At 46.2% G+C, this 20,072-nt stretch overlaps 1 protein-coding gene across 6 annotated transcripts in view; it reads left to right on the top strand.

The window, feature by feature from the left end:
* The first annotated feature begins 525 nt into the window (after positions 1-525).
* Positions 526-20,072, top strand: part of BUB1B (BUB1 mitotic checkpoint serine/threonine kinase B) — a 33,102-nt gene continuing 13,555 nt past the window's right edge. Inside the window, exons 1-17 of one of the 6 annotated variants that reach the window (XM_019289401.3) lie at positions 526-616; positions 6,045-6,142; positions 6,433-6,485; positions 7,752-8,038; positions 10,354-10,515; positions 10,855-10,914; positions 11,142-11,286; positions 12,042-12,238; positions 12,319-12,497; positions 12,613-12,800; positions 15,347-15,441; positions 17,258-17,484; positions 17,761-17,873; positions 18,375-18,472; positions 18,763-18,815; positions 19,275-19,376; positions 19,620-19,704. In XM_019289401.3, the coding sequence (XP_019144946.3) occupies positions 6,115-6,142; positions 6,433-6,485; positions 7,752-8,038; positions 10,354-10,515; positions 10,855-10,914; positions 11,142-11,286; positions 12,042-12,238; positions 12,319-12,497; positions 12,613-12,800; positions 15,347-15,441; positions 17,258-17,484; positions 17,761-17,873; positions 18,375-18,472; positions 18,763-18,815; positions 19,275-19,376; positions 19,620-19,704 (2,072 nt within the window). In that variant the 5' untranslated portion in view covers positions 526-616; positions 6,045-6,114. Of the gene's footprint in view, positions 617-6,044; positions 6,143-6,432; positions 6,486-6,944; positions 7,047-7,751; positions 8,039-8,783; positions 8,887-9,418; positions 10,057-10,353; positions 10,516-10,854; positions 10,915-11,141; positions 11,287-12,041; positions 12,239-12,318; positions 12,498-12,612; positions 12,801-15,346; positions 15,442-17,257; positions 17,485-17,760; positions 17,874-18,374; positions 18,473-18,762; positions 18,816-19,274; positions 19,377-19,619; positions 19,705-20,072 lie in introns of those variants that run through there. The other 5 variants (XM_039553087.1, XM_019289404.3, XM_019289405.3 and 2 more) reach the window with 5 other exon arrangements.

Consider the following 20,072-nt stretch of genomic DNA (forward strand, 5'->3'; position numbering starts at 1 on the left):
GACTCCCTGCAAAATTGAGCCCAGCATAAACCGTGTGTTAAGTACTCGCAAACCTGAGGAGCAGGAGGACCCACTGCAGCGAGTGCAGCATCACCAGCAGGATGCTCAGGAAAAAAAGAGATGGTGATGTACTGCAAAGAGAAAGTTTATGCTGGAGTTGATGAATTCTCTTTTGAAGAGATCCGAGCTGAAATCTACAGGAAGAAAGCGAGAAAGAAAGACGAAGGTATGTTTCAAAGTGGGCTGAAGCAAGTAAGGCTTTCCAGATGGAGTCATAAAAGTGTATTTGCTTCTGTCTGTATTGCAGCTGCTTCTCTTTTTCTACTGGGATAGTTGTTTAACTGCTCTGAGGTACAGAGCCAGTAACATATTCAACAGCTTTATATGGAAGCTGTGGGACAGGGAAAGACCACCAGAAGTTTTGGTCCCTTGGCAATTCAGGCTGTACCCACCGACTGTATGTGAAATACGCATTGGGCCTTACAGGTGTTTTTTTTCCTTAGATGAAATACAAGCCATAGAACGGAAGAAGGAAGAAATACAAAGGAAAATTGAGGAGCTGGAAAAGAAATTAAAGAGGGAAGAAGGTGACAAGCAGCAACAATCGCATGAACCGGTATTGTTCTGATTTCACTGTTCTTTTCCAAGTAGCTGCAATTTTAAATAAAAGTACCCAAGAAAGCCAAAAGGAAGCATATCTGATATTCTTCTACTGATATTCTTCTAACACATTTTAAATTTCTTGTGACCGGATTCTTCACTAATAAAGTATATTCTCTCTTTCTCTCCTTTCCTTCCCCGTTTCCAGAACAATGCCTTCATAGTAAATACTTCAATCAAACAAGTCATGACTTTGTTGTAAGCTATGTAACTGCTTACATGTCCTTCACAGGAGACTTTAGTTACTTTGCAACTGTTAAAGTTTATATATGGTTGCAAAGAGTAAATGATGCATTTAACTGCAGTATGCAATGAAAGTGGACTTTCTTCATGCAAGCATGCTAAGTATAAATAAAAATGGCTAAAGACAACTATTTTCTATGAGGTAATGACTACGTGGGATTATCACCATGTTTTTGGAACCTTTTTGCCTGGTTTGCGCTTCCACTATTAGCACAGTAAATATTACCATATCCCACAACCGTAGGGAGGAGGAGAGAAGATCCAGCAGGCAGGAATTGTGCAGCAAGATTGATTGATTTAATTATTTTACAAACTCTTTTATAGACTTTTCCTTCATAGTCTAATTGGACAAAGAATCACCCACCCTCTAGGTGGATTGGCTAGAAATCCTGAAACATCCATTGTCAAAATATTTTTCTACTGTACCATAAACATAGTTCTACAAGGTCACAGGTGTTCATAGTTTATAGAATTTCTGCTAATCTCTTTGTGAGAGGGAAAAGCATCCCACGGCTTAGAAAGCAGCAGGAAAATTCCTTGCTAACAGCATTTTTGTATCCACAATTCCCCCTTTTTGTTTTATAAGATAACAATTCTACTATTAATCTTAAACAGAATTTTACATCAGTTAATAATTCTAAGTATGTCTATAAGGCTTTACTATCTGACTCCATAGCAAGAAATTTGAAGTTCAGTCTCTGCTTGTGGAAGGACCATCCCAATCTCTACTTGTGGAAGGACCATCCCAGTCTCTGCTTGTAGAAGGACCATCTGCCTGATGGTTGACATCCTGGTCATCATCAGAAGAGCCGTTAGGCTGATGATCTACATTCTGGTCGCCATTTGGATGGTTGGCGTTCTGGTCATCATTTGGAGGTTGCCTGTTCTGCCTCTGGTGCCGTAGGGCAGGGCGAACGCATTTTGCAGGTAGCCACTGTACCCCAGTATCTGTGGAAACGCAAGCATACCCATGACCCCAAATGATAAGCTCATGAGGGCCTTCCCACTGGTTAGGGAGTAAATTCCGTACCCAGACTTCTGCCCGGGGCAGTTGTGTCTCGCCTGAAGACTGCAATGAGAGAAAATGATTCAGAATAACAGGATTATTTGAATTTTGTGGTACTGTAAGGTGATCGATTGTATACAAAGCTTTTGCTAGTCGGCTTCAGTAACCAAATTCAAAGGTTCCTGTGAGAATCGTTGAAAAGCCATGGTAACAGCCCTTAATTCAACTAACTGAGCAGAGTCTGACTTGGATTGGTGTGTTAGTCAAGCACCACAAAGGCAGTGTAGGATACTGTGCGCCCTTACGCACAGTGACCCCTGCTATAAATTTGTCCTAAACTGTACCCCCCAAGCTGCCTGTCCCTAAGGGGAAGTGGTTAGCAAGTTAGTTAAGGGGAGTGGTAGTAACATAAGGCCTAATTGTAGCTGTGTGCCCCTCTGAGTCCTTCACCACCACAGGCCGTTCGCTTAAATAGCTCTGTGTGGTTCCTCCTACTCCTGCGATGGCCGATCCCACTGGGGTTAAAGGCCATGAAGGAGGCCATGCAGAGAAGGAGATGATAGTTACATCAGCACCCGTATCAATCAAACCTCGAAGCTGAGTCCGGGGCAGACGGGCGTTCGGCAGGATCAGGGTACCTGTCATCTGTGGCCTTTGGTCAGAGATGTCTGCAGTCCAGAAGGCCTGCGGAAGTCCCGTAGATCCACTGTCGTTATCTTCGTGAGTTTGTTGCTCTATCCTGGGGACACAAGACTTAAAAGGCACTAATTTAGCAAGGCAGGTCTTTTCAGGAATAGTTACAGGGGGTTTTTGCGTGAGACCATAGCACAAATCTGACCTTTAAAGTCAGCGTCTGTAACTCCTGAGTGCACTAAGATTCCTTGATGGGCAACGTCAGGTTTTCCCACCAGCATTGCACTGGATCCCTGGGCTAAGGGTCCATATGCATCCAAGGGAACCTTATAAATGCCACTAGAGTTCTAAGACGACTGCGGCTGCGGTGTGGACGTCAAACCCGTCTGATCCGTGGGTGCCGTCTGATCCCTGGGTGCCGTCTGTAGGGTGGCTGGGTAGGCCTGTGCCTGTACCTGTGCCACTCTCTGGGGGAGCGACTGCATCGGAGAGCAATTCCCCCTCCTTGCACCCCGGCGGAAGTTTCCCAACAACGGCCGACCATTGGCATGAGTCCGGGATCTACAATAGTCCGAGCAATGCCCTGGTCTGCCACACCTCTTGCACTGGGAGATTGCTGTGTTCTCTTTTTGGCTCGGCTTAGGCTGTTTCTGTTTTTCGCGCGTTTGGGTTGCTTTGGTTCACGATCAGAAGATGAGTGAACAGGCTGGAGGAACGCAGCCAAAGCAGACCTTTTCTGGTTCCCAGATCCCACCTTAGAGCAGGCTTCGACCATGTCTGTTACCTCAGGATCCCCTGGTAAGGCATCTATGATTTTTCTGCACTCCTCGTTTGCGTTATCTCTCACTAATTGCCTTAACAACATCTGTCTTAACCCGTCATCCTCAACCTGCTTCTCGAGAGAAGCAGCGACTTTCTCTACGAAAGAGAGGAATGACTCCGATCTCCCTTGAACTATTTCAGTATATCGCTTCCTAGGCGCAGACAGCTCTATGGTTTTCAACAGGGCAGCCATGCCGACCTGCTGAGCTTGCTGCAGGACGCTAGAGGACAAGTTACCCTGTAGGCTGGGATCAGAGAAGGGACCAGTCCCCATAAGAACATCCGTTCCCACTGCACGTCTAGGATCGGCAGCAGGGAGCTGCATATTCCCTAATGCAGCCTTGTCGGCCAGCTTTCTCCACGTTTTCTCAAAAACTGTAAATTGTATAGGTTGAAATAGGATTTGACCCAGGTGTCTGATATCGAATGGAGCAAGCAAATCTGTATTTATCACCCTTAACCTCAGCAGAACTGAGCCCATGTTGTGCCACCTTGGATTGCAGATCCTGTGCAACCTTCCAAGCAATCACCTCATGCTTGTCACACTCGCCTGAATTTGGGAGAGCCTTATACACTGGGAAAGCTTGGATCTCCCCTTTTGGGGAGTCAGTATCATCCTGAACTTCTGGCACAGCCTGTGGATGGAGTGTAACAGCTTCCTGATTACTCCCAGAGTCCTCAAATCTGTTTGGCATCCCAAGTGATTCCAAAAAATTCCAATCACTCTCCTCCAAAGCCCGCATCTTAACTGACTCCAAGAAATGATTGTAGTGTGTCGGACACGCAGTCACCGTGCAGTCCAGAAAGGTCCAAGGGTGAGACCAGAGCAGCCTTTTCTTTCACTGCCTGGCTACGGCCGCTTTACGCCCCAGGGCCAAAGCCTCCTCTGCCTCACTGCCCAACGATGAGTCATCGAGTAAAGGCAACTCTGAGGTGCCGTGAACGAACAGAGGTGGGCTGGGAGGAACGGACTGACCAGAAGAGAAACTGACAGCAGAGGCTGCAGTTGGCTGTGCCGTGGTTTGAACCACAGCTTCTTTTCGGGATGCGAGCTCGGCTGGTTTTGACCGACCCGGAACTGGAGCTGCTGCGGCTGTCTCCGGTGCTGCTGTCGCGCACAGAGCCGCTGCCGTCTCTTGTTCCGCAGCAGTGTTCGGTGCCACCGCTGGCCCCTGTGCTGTGGTCGCTTCCAGAACTGCAGCCGTCTCCTGCGCCGTCGCTGACACCATGGCTGTGGGTTCCAGGTTTGGAACCGCTGGCTGCGTCACTTACGGGTTCGGAGCCACGTCTCTCGTGGACGGCACGGGCGGCACAGGCCCAGCGCACCCCACGTGGCCGGGGGCCTCCAGCCCCTGCAGCAGCTGCTTTTGCAAGCTGAGCAGTTCTGATAACTGCCGTGATATGTTTGGCAGTTCCGACAACTGCTGTGATATATTCGGCAGATGATGTATTAGAAGGTCAACTGCTTGTGTCTGTGACTGCACAGAACAGTCTGGCGCTACAGAGGGCAAAAAGGTACATCTGGGCGTTCTCGGTGCAATGGATGCATGCGCAGACGGGCTAGGAGCCACCATGGGTGTCCAAGAGGCCAGACCAGTGACACGTGGCCGCGGATAAGCCGTGGCCGCCGCTGAGCCAAACGGCAAGGCGGGCTGCGCGCCTTCCCGCTGCCCCGACACCCCCGCCTCTGCCAGTGCGGGATCCTTGGGGGCCGCGGAGCCCTGCGACTGTGCAGGGTGACCCAGGGCAGGCTCCAGGCCAGGCTCTGCCCGTGAAGCCAGGGGGGTTTTTCGGGTCCACCACCACATGCCCCTGGAGCCACGTCAGTGGGGTCCCCTTCGGATATCTCTCCATCACTCGCCACCAAGACAGGCGAGCCAGCTCTGCTGCCACAGTCAAGGTCTATCAGCAGGTTAAATAAAAATCGCCAAGCGCAGAATAATTCTAACACTGCCAGATCCCCAAATGGAAGCTCATGCGGGACAGCACAGCCCATCTCCTGCTATATCCCAAAATCCAGGGCCGTGTCTCTGTCCAGGGAAATGCCATGCAGGGCAGCCCAGTCTAATAACTCACAGAGTGAATTCTCAGGAATGGAGGTGTGCATTATACTGAAAACACCTTTCCACGCCATTACCACAGCGTCGCTTTTTAAGCCGCTGTTCGCCATTTTTTCAGTCCTGTCGGACATCCCGGTCCCGGGCGGGGGGGAAGGGAACAGTGTACCTCTAGAGAAATTCGGCTTGGCACACAGCGTGCAGGACACGTCGGGGTTCACCAAATATTAGCGCAGTAAATATTACCGTATCCCGCAACCGTAGGAGGAGGAGAGCAATCCAGCAGGCAGGAATTGTGCAGCAAGATTGATTGATTTAATTATTTTACAAACTCTTTTATAGACCTTTCCTTCATAATCTAATTGGACAAAGGATCACCCACCCCCTGGGTGGATTGGCTAGAAATCCTGAAACATCCATTGTCAAAATATTTTTCTACTGTACCATAAACATAGTTCTACAAGGTCACAGGTGTTCATAGTTAATAGAACTTCTGCTAATCTCTTTGTGAGAGAGAAAAGCATCCCACGGCTTAGAAAGCAGCAGGAAAATTCCTTGCTAACAGCATTTTTGTATCCACACTTCCACCACTGTAGAATCGAAGTGCGGCTCTGTTTCCACAGGCAGCAGAGATAACGGGAACTTCGGCACCTTTGGGAATGCAAGCATTTACTTTTTCCAGTGCAACAGGATATGGGGAGAAACAGCCTCAGTCACAAAGGTAATAGAGGGGTTTTTAGCCAGCAGTGAGAAGACTTGTGAGGATATTTAGGTACGAGTAATAACATGGATCACTAACAGCCTGTTTTTGCAGGTAGAATGGAATAAAGCCTTGGCATCAGCCTGTAACCAGGATGTGTGCTCTTTCTCCATATGCTTGATTATTTGTCTGAGGGATCTTAACTTCTTGCAAGTAGCACTTGTCATCTTGGCTTACTGTTTTTACAGGGTTTGTTCACGTTTTGTGAACGTCTGTAGAATACAAACTTGTTTCTTTTCTGTTTTTCACAGTGAATTCCAGGTCTATGAAGATACTCAACTACAGAAACCATCTTGTTCTGAGGGTAAGTAGTCAAGTTTTTTAGCGTCAAGGAGAAGGTTTGGTTAAAGGGAAGTGTTCCAGGAGTACCGAGATGGCAGCAAAGTAAAACCCAAAGCCTAGGTGGATTAGAAGAATGACAGTGTGTGTGCTAGTAGTGCCTTTTACCATATTGACCACAACATGGGGCATCTGAGATCTGAGAGCTGTCACTATGTGAAAGAACTTCCAAGCAAAAGAGCATTTTCCTTTCAGCAGCTGGAAAGTTTTCTTCCATCTTTCATGTTTGCAGTCTTACTAAAATCTCAGAAGAGTTTAATGCTACCATTAGATTGATACTTCCTTAAGTCCTTTTCCCCTGGAGGTTTTGGTAGAGGAATACAGACAGAAATTGTATATCTTTGATTTTGGTAAGTTGTGTTAGGAAGGTCACATCCTGAAGAAATTTACTTCTGATCCGACCTGACTCTGTTGCTGTTGACAGAGGTTATCCAGACTCCTGATGTGTGCCCAGATACCCACAATGGAAATCCATTTGTAAACACTGAGGAGGAACAGAGAAATGAGGGCAGCCCTGCAAAAAAAGGTACAAATTCTGAAGCGTAGTGTGAAACCAGCACGTTAGCTCACATAATATGGTGGTAAATGCGTGGTTCATTAATGTGACAAACCCAAGCCTTTTTTAATGGGTTTCTTTATATGCCAGCTCTGTAACTGCCTGCTAGGAGCAGTACTTTTAAGACAAGGTGTTAACCATTTTAAGTAGTGTTGGATATGCTATTTTGGAAAAACTGTGGGTATGATAGAGCCTCTTGGTTTTTCTTTACAGATGTAGGTCTGCTTCCCCCACCGGCTGCTGCTCCATCTTTCTCTATATTTGATGAATCCTCTACTTTGACAAATCAGAATATAAGGTAGAATTATGCAAGACCTAGATTTCAGAGGGAAGGAAAACGGAAGTATCAAAGCACTTTGTGTAGCAGCTGAAATAACTGTTTCTTGCAGGGGTGTGTGGGGGTGTGCATTTTGTTTTGTTTCTATATGGGTATTTTTTATTTCCTCACTGAGAGTCCATGATGAGGAAATACTCTCCTGTTCTTCATCTTCAACCTGGAACTATTTAAGCTGCTCTATAGACCTCCTTCATTCTGGAGAGCTGTATCTATTGCATACTGGTAGTTCTGTAGTAGAAATTAGTTGATTGGAAGAAAGGGAAATGTTCAGCTTTTAAATAAAGAAAAATTTGTCTTAAAGTCTACAACCTTTTCACTGTCTCTCCTTTTTTTTTCAGGATGAGCTGAATGGAATTGAACGTTTGACTGAGGATGCCATTGTGACCGGCTCCTACAAGAACAACACCCTTTGTGCCAACCCAGAAGACACGTGTGACTTCAACAGGGCTGCCCACCTGGCCTCAACGCCCTTTCATGGGGTGGCAGCTCAGAGAGTCCCAGCTCCTGCTTTCTCGCAGAGTGAACTGAAGGAAGACAGTCCAGAATCCGAGAGCACACCTCTGAATCAGGAGACACTGGTGTGTGAAGGAGCGTACACTGAAGCTCTCCGTGTAAAAAAACTGAGGTAATCAACAGTAAAGGACCTTAAACCCCTCCTCCTGCACGTCTTTCACAGTTGTGCTTTTAGTGTTGCTAAGGGAGGAGTTTTCTGAAAAGACCAGAATATAGTGGGGAGAGCCATTTCTTTAGCTCAGGGTCCACTCTGCCTTGAGCAGATTTAAGAGGTAATAGCAAGCCCACCTGGCTTTTCAGCATTACTGCTGTGGGACTTAACAACAAGGTTTTTAAACAAAATAACTTGCAGAGAAATTAATAAACGCATTCTGTCTTCATTATCAAACATGACAAGCAGAATCACTGGTTCCTTTTATACTTGTAGTGAGAAGGTAATTAATGGGACTGAGCATCACATTAACGCAGCCATACTCTTCTGGGAGCCACTTTTGGGCATGTCAAACTATGTATTTTCCAGGGATACCCAAAAAGTGAGGTTTTCTGTGACACCAAAGCACAACTACACGCCACTTGCAGGAAGTGAGCACCTCAGGAAAAATAACAGAATTTAAGGCAGAGAAATAACGTGGGGAATCAGCGGGTGCCAGCAGTTAGGAGAGGCAAAGAGCGGGAACACACGCGAGCAGGAACAGGAGGATGCCTTTCGGATGAGATTAACTGCGAGGGCATTAATTATAAAATTATTTCTATTTCCCCGCGGGCCGCCGCGGGTAGGAGGAAACTACATTTCCCGTGATGGCCCGGGGCGACGCAGGACGGCGCCGATCACGTGGGACTGGGTGCAGCCAATGGGGAGGTGGGAGAGGTTTGAATTCTGAGGCGGTGCCGCCGTTTCAGCTTTTGCTCTGCTGGGGTCCTGTGGTGGCTCGGGCGGCTCGCCGCTCGGAGCTGTGTGCGGTGCGTCCCGCTGGGGGGGGCGTTCGCGGGGCTGGGGCGGCCTGAGGTGCTTTGGAGTCCGTGAGCGGATGAGGGCTGAGGCGGTGTGGGGTGAGAGGTGCGCGGGGCTGAGGGTTGTGTGGTCTGTGAGGGACTGAGGCGGCCGCAGCGGCTTTGAAGTGTGCGGGATTGAGGGTTGTGGAGTCCGTGAGTGGCGCGTGGGTCCGTGAGGGGCGCGCGCCGGTGGGGCCGGGGGGGGCTGAGGGGCTGTGAAGTGTGTGAGGGGCTGTGGGCCGTGACGGGCGCTCGGAGGTCTGTGGGGTCCGTGAGGGGCTGAGAGGTGCTCGGGTCTGATGTTTGTGGGGTCCATAAGGGACTAAGGCGGCCTTCGGGGCTGTGAGGTGCGCGGAGCTGATGGGTGTGAAGTCCTTGAGAGGCGCTCGGGGATCCCTGTGGGGCTGAGGAGCCGTGAGGTGCGTACGGCTTGAGGGGCTGGGGGTGGGCTATGGCATTCCTGTGGGGCTGAGGGGCTGTAAATTGTGAGGTGCACGGGACTGAAGCCTTTCGGATTACTGAGGTGTGCGCGGCTGAGGGCTGTGGGGTGCGCGCGCCTGTGAGGCGCTCGGAGGTCCCGGAGGGGCTGTGGTTTGTGAGGTGTGTGGGGCTGTGGGCGTCTCTGGGTGGCTGTGAAGGGTCTGTGAGGTGCTCTGTGGGGTCTGTGAGGGGCTGAGAGCTGAGGCGGTCCTGAGCGTCTGTAAGGTGTGAGGCGCACGGGTCTGAGAGGCTGTGGGGTCCCGTGAGGGCGCGGAGGGCTGTGGGAGTCCTTGAGGGGCTGTGAGGTGTGTAAGGCGGAGGGATTGTGGGATCCGTGAGGGGCTGTAGGGGATGAGGTACTTGGCGCTCGCGGCTGTGGCTCTCTGAGACGTATTATTCTGCCTGGCACGGCTGCCCGGACAGTGCGGGGTCTCCGGTCCCGGCGTGGGGCGGTGCGTCCCGGGGAACCAACAGCCTCGCCTCCCCTCGGTGCCGGCGAGGAGTCCCCGCCGCCTCCCCGCAGGGGTCGAGGCTCGGCTGTGTCCCCCGCCTTCTGCAACGGTTCCTGCAACTGGTGAAGAGCCATAGGGGCTCTACTGAGCCTCGCTGAGGCTCCCCCTGGCCGGAGCGCACCCATCGCTAGCCCCTGTGAGGAAGGTGGGGGTCTCGGAGCAGGGAAAAGAGTAGTCACTGGGGAGGGAAATGGGTTAATCTTAGTGGCCTTTCCTGCTAACATCGCCTGCCTGCAGTTCTTCACTGTGAAGATTGGCTCTTTTTACATATATTTCCCGTGGAGGAGAATTAAACCTCCAAATCCTTCTAAAAGTTGGGCATCTAAGCGGCATGTTTTGGCTGCACAGAAAACTCGGGGACAAATGAGCTGAGGAAAGCCGGCTCTGTCAGGTTTCGGGTCAGTACCCAGCATTACAGGTGTCCATTTCTTGTTAAACGCAGGATTAAAGGAGAGGCGGTCATGTTCCAGGAGGGCAGCCACGAGTGGGAGCTGAGCAAGGAGAATGTGCAGCCCCTCAGGCAGGGGCGGGTGATGTCCAGCCTGCAGGAGGCGCTGGCTCAGCAGGACTCCTCCAGCCACACTGCTGTGCAGCTTAAAAAACAGTGAGTGATGTTATAGCAGCTCCTTTCCCCTTCCTCCCTCCTGCTCATTTTATCTATGTCTTCTTTAACTGTACTAATCTAATAGGCGTTAAAAAAGGCATAAAAGAAGTCTAGTAACTGATCTCTATACTATTATCACACTCTAGGATTTTAGAACTAGTCACTGCAGGTGCTGTGTAGTACAGACTTCAACTTTTTATGTTTGCAATGAAGCATTTAAACAGCAAACAGTATGGAGATTTGGCTGTGCTTTTTAATAAAATAACTCTTAGTTTGTAATGTACAAGAAATTTATAGTGATACAAATGTATTTATTGGATGAATAATTTTATCTTTTAGGGAGTTTGAAGCAGAAATACGATTTTACTCTGGAGATGATCCTCTGGATGTGTGGGAGCGGTAAGTTTCCCTTTATTTCAGAAAAAAGAGTTGAATGGTCAGACATCCTTGTAAAAGCAAGGGGAACAGATTCTAATTTAATAAGAAACTCATTAAAAGCTAAGTTCTATAATTGCTTTTTAGTGTTATATTGTGTTTCAATGTTGTGCCTATTTTTTTCTTCATCTCTTTGTATTTTACAGATGCTTATTAAGAACTGACTTACTATGAACACATTCTGTCTCTAGGTACATCAAGTGGACAGAGCAGACCTTCCCTGGGGGTGGCAAGGATGGCAACCTCGCAGGAGTTCTGGAAAGAGCAGTGAGAGCCCTCCACGGGCAGCAGCGATACTACAAAGATCCTCGCTATCTTAATCTCTGGCTCAAGTTTGTGAGTGTTTCAGGAATATCTCTTGGGGGCTGCGTTTCCTTGGGACTTGTCACGTTGTCTGCATACAGCTAAGTTGATTTTGTGACAGGACTCAAACAGTGTTGTACAATGGGTGCAATATTTGATGTACTTTCCTGCAAACATGTTACTCTTGAATTCTGCTTCTCATTTCCAGACTGTTTTTTAGGGTTGTTCACTTTGGACAGCTACAAACTCAAGAAGTTTTTGTTTTGGAAAAGCTGCCTTGAATAAATAGAGCTCAAATATTTATTTAAGGAGAAAGAGAAGCAATTTAAAGATACGTCATCTAAAATGTATCTGTCCTACCAGATATTTTAGCATCTAGCTGTCTTCTATCCACATACTTTTAAACTCTAAACCAAGCTAAGCGTGTTCTGGTCCTGCCCTGTCTCTCCATTGCTGTAATTTTTGTTCTCCACATCTTTTCAAAGCAGCTTTCCCCAGCTTTAGCTTGCTGAGCTAATTTACCAGTTCCAAAACTGGCAAGGAATGTGCTATACTTCATCTGAAGCTAAAATAGCTGTTCTCCGGAATGCTAATATGGTGTAATTCAGTCACTGAATTACCTCAGATTCAAACAAGAAATGATAAAATGCCATGTACTGGCCTTACAGCTGCTCCTGTCAGATTTGTATTGAAATCAGTGGGGTCTTGCTGGGGGCATTGAAATGCAGATTTTGACTGGGAACCCTCTGCAGTACCGTGTGATTGTTGGCATACTTGGGTCGTTTCAGGGTGATTGCTGCAACGAGCCTTTGGATCTGTACAGTTACCTGCGCAGCCAGGAGATCGGCACCACGCTGGCCCTGCTCTACATCACCTGGGCGGAGGCGCTCGAGGCCAGGGGGAGCTTCAGGAAAGCAGATCTGATATTCCAGGAAGGGCTCCAGCGCAAGGCTGAGCCTTTGGAAAAACTCCAGGCTCATCACAAGTAAGGGACAAACTTAGATTTTCCCCTCGGTTCCTGGGGTAGGGAAGGTTATGCTAAGTTCTCCAATGTTTTTTTTCTAGGCAGTTTCAGGCCCGTGTTTCTCGGCAGACACTACTGGCACTTGAGGAAAGTCCTGATGGAGACAATATGGGATTGCTGGAAATTGCAGAGCCTCAGAGAAGTTCACTGGCAGATCTCAAAGGCAGAGGGAAGAAAAAAGTGAGAGCCCCCATTAGTCGTGTGGGAGATGCAGTTAAAGGTACATTCCAGAGCTGAAACAACCTGTTATTGGAGGAGTTTCATCTCTGTAACGTGGAATTTGCAATTGAATGTGACAGTTGAAGGTTAATTGACTTAAATCTTTCTCCTTATAGCCATAAACCCAAACAGCCAGCCTCTGCCTTCTCTGCAGCTTTCCAATACTCCAAGTTTTGCTGTGTTTGATGAAAATTCTGTGTCTGGACTTGAGATTCCTACACTTACAGCACAGTCATGGCCAGCGCCTCCAGTTCCCAGGGCCAAGGAGAACGAACTCAGTGCTGGACCTTGGAACTCTGGCAGGGTAAGGAGGCTTGAAATGGACTGGGAAAAGAGAGGAAGGTGTGTGTAAGCTGATGACTTCTGATCTCTGAGGCAGAGGTCGTGTCTTTCTCCCTTGCCTGTGGTTTGTGTCTATTGTAAATACAGATTTAATCATAGAATCGTGAAACTGTTTGACTTGGGAGGGACCTTATAGATCATCTGGTTTCACCTTCCACTAGACCAGGTTGCTCCAAGCCCCATCCAACCTGGCCTTGGACACTTGAAGGGATGGGGCAGCAACAGCTTCTCTGGGCAACCTGTGCCAGTGCCTGAGCACCCTCCCAGGGAAGAATTTCTTCCCAATATCTCATCCACACCCACCCTCCTTTGGCTTAAGGCCATTCCCTCTTGTCCTGTCACTGCATGCCCTTGTGAAGAGTTGCTCTCCTTCTGGAGAGTCCCTGGCCATGCATACTCCATTCAAGTTTAGCAAGCTGATATTGCTAGAATAAGGTTTAAAAACTCTGTGGAGTTTTAAAATCAAGGACTTGAAATTCTCGCTAACCGTAAGAATTGGCAGAGGTGGCCTGCTAAACTGTTTGGAGGGCAGAAAAGGAATGTAAGAGGGAAAGCATTAGCCAAGGAATGGGAGAGAAGCCAGGCATTAGTTAAACCTGTAAGGAAGAAGCGTAAGAGTTAAATTATATTGGAAAATACAAGCTGAAGGAAGGACTTGTTGCCTGAATTGTGAAAATAAGCCATGTACAGCATTCTGCAAGTCTTGTTTTGAAGTGCTTGTGAGGAAAACAGAAGAGCGGAGATCAAAAGAATTCAACTGCTGTATCAATGGAATATTTATCCTGACAATAGGATCACAGAAAGTAGCTTCCAATGGCTTAAACTAAACATCAAAAGAAGCAGCTGAGCTACAGGTGCTTAGGCTGTTCTGGAGAAGTGATGCAAGGGATTGTCTGAAGGGAATCAATCCTGTGAGATCAGGTTTGTTTCATAGGTGCTCAGATAACCCCCAGTGCTCCCATGCTCTTTGTAGCTCAGAAAAGAACACTAGAAAGTCATGAGATTGGTGCCTGGAAATAGAACACAAACTTCTCCAGACCATGTTAGAATGATAATATAAAAGCAAACCTTCACTTGAAAGCCTTCAGGTACCCAATATGGCGAAAAATAGTGCCCCAAATTAGATCCTTACAATTGATAAGATTGGGCAATTAGAGTATCTGGCCAATATTGTCCAACTAGAGGAGTGGTTGGTTAGGTAATGTCCCACCCTGGGTTCTGCCCTCCTACCCTACCTTTTTTATGCCTGTGGTTACGTGGTGCCAAATAAAATGTCCTTGGAGAAGTAACAGGCAAGACATAACAAAATTTTAGGAATGTGTCAATAAGCACCTGTTCACTGTGGGAAGAAAGGTGGCAAAGTACTAGAAGTTACACCGAGGCACTTAACAGTCTACAAAGCTACAAATACATGAAGATTACATAAAAGCTGAAAACTTCAGGCATCAAGAGGACAAAAATATTTTCATCTTCTCAATATGGACACTGTTGTAAGTGAAGCTTAGTAACAAAACCTCAAATGAGGGAAGGATGCAACCAGGCTAAAATGGAGGGAAACTCCAGGAATATTCTTTTCAGATAGAAAGCAATTTGGTTAAATGAATGGACAAGTTTAGTAAATCACAGGTTTAATTTAGCTGAGAAGAATGAGGAAGAATTATTAATATAAAACTTCTCAGTCTCTTTGTGCTACTTGACACATTCATTCTGATCTCTGAGTGCTTCCATATTTCTTTTAATGTCTGCCCTTAGAGTTCTCTCTGCTCCCGCCTTAATGAAATTTCTTAGATTTAATGAAATAAAATATCCTGTTTCTGGCAGAAGAGTTGAGGATGTTTAATTCCCCTCCACTGAAGGGCAGTGCAAGAATAACCTTTGGTGAATGCTCTGAGATCTTAAAACCTGCCCAGGGAAGAAGGGGTTTCTCTTATTGCTGGTGTCAAGATGGCTCAGTAAGCAGTTTGGGAAATGATGGAAAAGAGGAGTGAGTTTGTGAAGTATTCCCACCACATCACCTTTTTTTTGTGCTGAAGAGTGCCAGAGAATTCAACTAGGCCGATGAGAGTAACGTGTTGTCAGACTAAATTCCACCTCCCCTCCTTAACTAATGGACCTCAGGAGCTGTTAAGGGATTTCTGTGGTGCTGAAATGGCCTGTGATGGGAAAATTGGAAAAAAAACCCCACCCCAAGTCTGGAGGCTGTTGGTGGACAGGAGAATGAATATTATCAACGAACTGGGACAATCTTGGCTGTAAAATGAGGACCGTGGCATTTATATGTCTAATTTAAATAGGATATTGGGATAACAGGATAGTATGTATATATATCCCTGGATATGGATGTAACATTCCCTCAGGCTAACAGAAACTGGGGCTGATGAGGGCACACAGGAGGAGCATGCCTTGCCTTTTAGGTGCCAGTGTTGAGCTGGTGGGCTGTGACTGTGTGAGAAGGGAATTGATCTTGGAAAAGTCTCTGTCAAGTTTAATTTGCCTTTCCTTCCGCAGCGTCCTCGCAGAACTGTGAATTCTGGCATGGAAGTGCCCCACCCAGTGCCCAGTTTCACCCCCTATGTGGATGAGTCAGTTCAGCCACAAATGATGTGAGTCTAAGAGTTGGAGATGGGGGATTGCATTTGGAATTCTCAAAGCCGCTTCCTAAAATTCGGAGTTGTTTTGCCAAGTCCTTAAGCGTCTTGAGCTACAAGAATTTAAAAATCTGCCAGCCTGGGAGCAATTAGTGCCGCAGCTTGATGACAGAGGCTTCAGCAGAGGTTGCATAAGGACATGGGACGTGTTCAGAGCTGCTGATGATGTGGGAGCCTAGATCATATTTAAATATGCTAATTAGTGTAATCACTTCACTCAGTGTGTTTACACAAAACCACAAGCTACCTGTCTTAGGGTGCTGTTTGCTGTGAAGCAGCCCCAAATTGAGGCAGACTTGTGGCTGGTTCTTTTCTATCTTGGGAGCTCTGTGCTCAGCGTATCTGGAGTTTTCTTCTGAAATAAGCTATCAGAGTTGCCATGCCAACAGTGTTGCTTAGGTCGTGGAGGAGTGAGTGTGCTGCTTGTACAGTGCTCCCTGAAATGCTGATAAATCCCAGGAGATGGGGTGGTTTTGTTGGAGCAGAGGAAAACGCATTCTTTTGCAAGGTTGCTCTACCTTTCTGTGGCTAATGACAGCCAGGGAATAGACAGGCTCTTTCTGAGAGAGAAGTGGAAAAGCCTGTTGGATATTACAGGCAGTTCCCACAGCTCTGAATTGCATGGAATCAAGGAATGCTGAGAGGTGGTGAGCAGCATGGATTGCGTGTGGACTGCAGAATAGCTCTGACCAAGGCTCTGCCGTGGTTTAGTTGAAGAATAGGTAAAAAACTGCATTCCTGTCTAAGACTGTTTCTTTCTCCTGAAAGTCAGTGATGCCACACGGTTAAACCTCTTGGCATGCCGGTCTCTCGGATGAGGATTTGTTACTTACCGAAGGCAGCAGCTTTTCATACCAGGGAGAGGGAAGGAGTGGGTAGAGCTGAACGCCGTGCTGAGTTAGCTCTAAGCGACTTAGGCAGAGACTTGGTAGGTAGGTTTAGATTATGTCGTTGAAATCTTAAAAGTAGATTTTTTTTTTTTTTTTTTTTTTCTGCCTTTGAATCCGTTTCCTCATGCTCCCATGGTCACCTGCCAAATAGTCTGGAAGTGTTGTGCTGAAACTTTGTAAATGTGATGCAAATCCTGCCATCAGTTGTTGTCCAGAGTTCTGGGCAGAAGGACCCTGTTGTGATCTTAGTTATGAATCCCCACACTCCCCAAAATAAGCTTTAGAACTCAAACATTAAGAGCACCTGTTTGCCCCATGATCACTCCCAGATGTGAGTTAATCCTGCTGAAGTCGGCTGGATTGCTGGTGTTGGTAAAGGTGTACCAGTGTTGCTTCCTCTCTCCTGAAATTAGCATGGAGGTTTCATCTGGCCCAAGAGCTTCCCTTTTTAAGTGCCTTTTGTCCTGTGTCCCTTTGCTCCCAGAGAACCATCCTACAAGCCAGAGTTTAGGGACTTGTCACGCCTGTGGTCACACAGCTCGATGGAGCTAAATTGAACAGGTCCTGCTTCAGGATGCACGGCAGTTCAGACATCATAAGAATTTTATTTGCTTTTGACTCGACCTTGTTGACAGTTCAGGTTGGATTTGTATTTTGTTGTTTGTTTTGCTTTATTTATTTATCAGACAATTCTGAGTAGTATGCTGGCCTTTGCTGTTACTCATTTCAATTTTCTTGTGTAGTTTTCTAAGCAGAGAACAGAATGTCTTTGCACTACTCCAAAACCAGACCCTGGAATTAGCCCAGTTGTCTCCAGTGCCTGCTTTTCTGTGCTACAATGAAGTACACAAAGTCCAAGTAATAAAATCATGTTTTTTCAGGACTCCCTGCAAAATTGAGCCCAGCATAAACCGTGTGTTAAGTACTCGCAAACCTGAGGAGCAGGAGGACCCACTGCAGCGAGTGCAGCATCACCAGCAGGATGCTCAGGAAAAAAAAGAGATGGTGATGTACTGCAAAGAGAAAGTTTATGCTGGAGTTGATGAATTCTCTTTTGAAGAGATCCGAGCTGAAATCTACAGGAAGAAAGCGAGAAAGAAAGACGAAGGTATGTTTCAAAGTGGGCTGAAGCAAGTAAGGCTTTCCAGATGGAGTCATAAAAGTGTATTTGCTTCTGTCTGTATTGCAGCTGCTTCTGTTTTTCTACTGGGATAGTTGTTTAACTGCTCTGAGGTACAGAGCCAGTAACATATTCAACAGCTTTATATGGAAGCTGTGGGACAGGGAAAGACCACCAGAAGTTTTGGTCCCTTGGCAATTCAGGCTGTACCCACCGACTGTATGTGAAATACGCATTGGGCCTTACAGGTGTTTTTTTCCTTAGATGAAATACAAGCCATAGAACGGAAGAAGGAAGAAATACAAAGGAAAATTGAGGAGCTGGAAAAGAAATTAAAGAGGAAAGAAGGTGACAAGCAGCAACAATCCCATGAACCGGTATTGTTCTGATTTCACTGTTCTTTTCCAAGTAGCTGCAATTTTAAATAAAAGCCAAAAGGAAGCATATCTGATATTCTTCTAACACATTTTAAATTTCTTGTGACCGGATTCTTCACTAATAAAGTATATTCTCTCTTTCTCTCCTTTGCTTCCCCGTTTCCAAAACAATGCCTTCATAGTAAATACTTTAAATAATGAAACAGTCGTGACTTTGTTGTAAGCTATGTAACTGCTTACATGTCCTTCACAGGAGACTTTAGTTACCTGTTAAAGTTTATATATGGTTGCAAAGAGTAAATGATGCATTTAACTGCAGTATGCAATGAAAGTGGACTTTCTTCATGCAAGTAAGCTAAGTATAAATAAAAATGGCTAAAGACAACTGTTATCTATCAGGGTTTTAATGACTACGTGGGATTATCACCATATTTTTGGAACCTTTTTGCCTGGTTTGCACTTCCACCACTGTAGAATCGAAGTGCGGCTTTGTTTCCACAGGCAGCAGAGATAACGGGAGCTTCTGCACCTTTGGGAATGCAAGCATTTACTTTTTCCAGTGCAACCGGATATGGGGAGAAACAGCCTCAGTCACAAAGGTAATAGAGGGGTTTTTAGCCAGCAGTGAGAAGACTTGTGAGGATATTTAGGTACGAGTAATAACATGGATCACTAACAGCCTGTTTTTGCAGGTAGAATGGAATAAAGCATTGGCATCAGCCTGTAACCAGGATGTGTGCTCTTTTTCCATATGCTTGATTATTTGTCTGAGGGATCTTAACTTCTTGCAAGTAGCACTTGTCATCTTGGCTTACTGTTTTTACAGGGTTTGTTCACGTTTTGTGAACGTCTGTAGAATACAAACTTGTTTCTTTTCTGTTTTTCACAGTGAATTCCAGGTCTATGAAGATACTCAACTACAGAAACCATCTTGTTCTGAGGGTAAGTAGTCAAGTTTTTTAGCGTCAAGGAGAAGGTTTGGTTAAAGGGAAGTGTTCCAGGAGTACCGAGATGGCAGCAAAGTAAAACCCAAAGCCTAGGTGGATTAGAAGAATGACAGTGTGTGTGCTAGTAGTGCCTTTTACCATATTGACCACAACATGGGGCATCTGAGATCTGAGAGCTGTCACTATGTGAAAGAACTTCCAAGCAAAAGAGCATTTTCCTTTCAGCAGCTGGAAAGTTTTCTTCCATCTTTCATGTTTGCAGTCTTACTAAAATCTCAGAAGAGTTTAATGCTACCATTAGATTGATACTTCCTTAAGTCCTTTTCCCCTGGAGGTTTTGGTAGAGGAATACAGACAGAAATTGTATATCTTTGATTTTGGTAAGTTGTGTTAGGAAGGTCACATCCTGAAGAAATTTACTTCTGATCCGACCTGACTCTGTTGCTGTTGACAGAGGTTATCCAGACTCCTGATGTGTGCCCAGATACCCACAATGGAAATCCATTTGTAAACTCTGAGGAGGAACAGAGAAATGAGGGCAGCCTTGCAAAAAAAGGTACAAATTCTGAAGCGTAGTGTGAAACCAGCACGTTAGCTCACATAATATGGTGGTAAATGCGTGGTTCATTAATGTGACAAACCCAAGCCTTTTTTAATGGGTTTCTTTATATGCCAGCTCTGTAACTGCCTGCTAGGAGCAGTACTTTTAAGACAAGGTGTTAACCATTTTAAGTAGTGTTGGATATGCTATTTTGGAAAAACTGTGGATATGATAGAGCCTCTTGGTTTTTCTTTACAGATGTAGGTCTGCTTCCCCCACTGGCTGCTGCTCCATCTTTCTCTATATTTGATGAATCCTCTACTTTGACAAATCAGAATATAAGGTAGAATTATGCAAGACCTAGATTTCAGAGGGAAGGAAAACGGAAGTATCAAAGCACTTTGTGTAGCAGCTGAAATAACTGTTTCTTGCAGGGGTGTGTGGGGGTGTGCATTTTGTTTTGTTTCTATGGGTATTTTTTATTTCCTCACTGAGAGTCCATGATGAGGAAATACTCTCCTGTTCTTCATCTTCAACCTGGAACTATTTAAGCTGCTCTATAGACCTCCTTCATTCTGGAGAGCTGTATCTATTGCATACTGGTAGTTCTGTAGTAGAAATTAGTTGATTGAAATTATCAATAGACTTCAATTCTTGAGAGGAATGTGTTGGAGATCGGAAGCTGCTCTAATACATTTGTAATTGACCGTA

The sequence above is a fragment of the Corvus cornix genome, chromosome 5 (genome assembly GCF_000738735.6).
Source record: "Corvus cornix cornix isolate S_Up_H32 chromosome 5, ASM73873v5, whole genome shotgun sequence".
Lineage (NCBI taxonomy): Eukaryota > Metazoa > Chordata > Aves > Passeriformes > Corvidae > Corvus > Corvus cornix.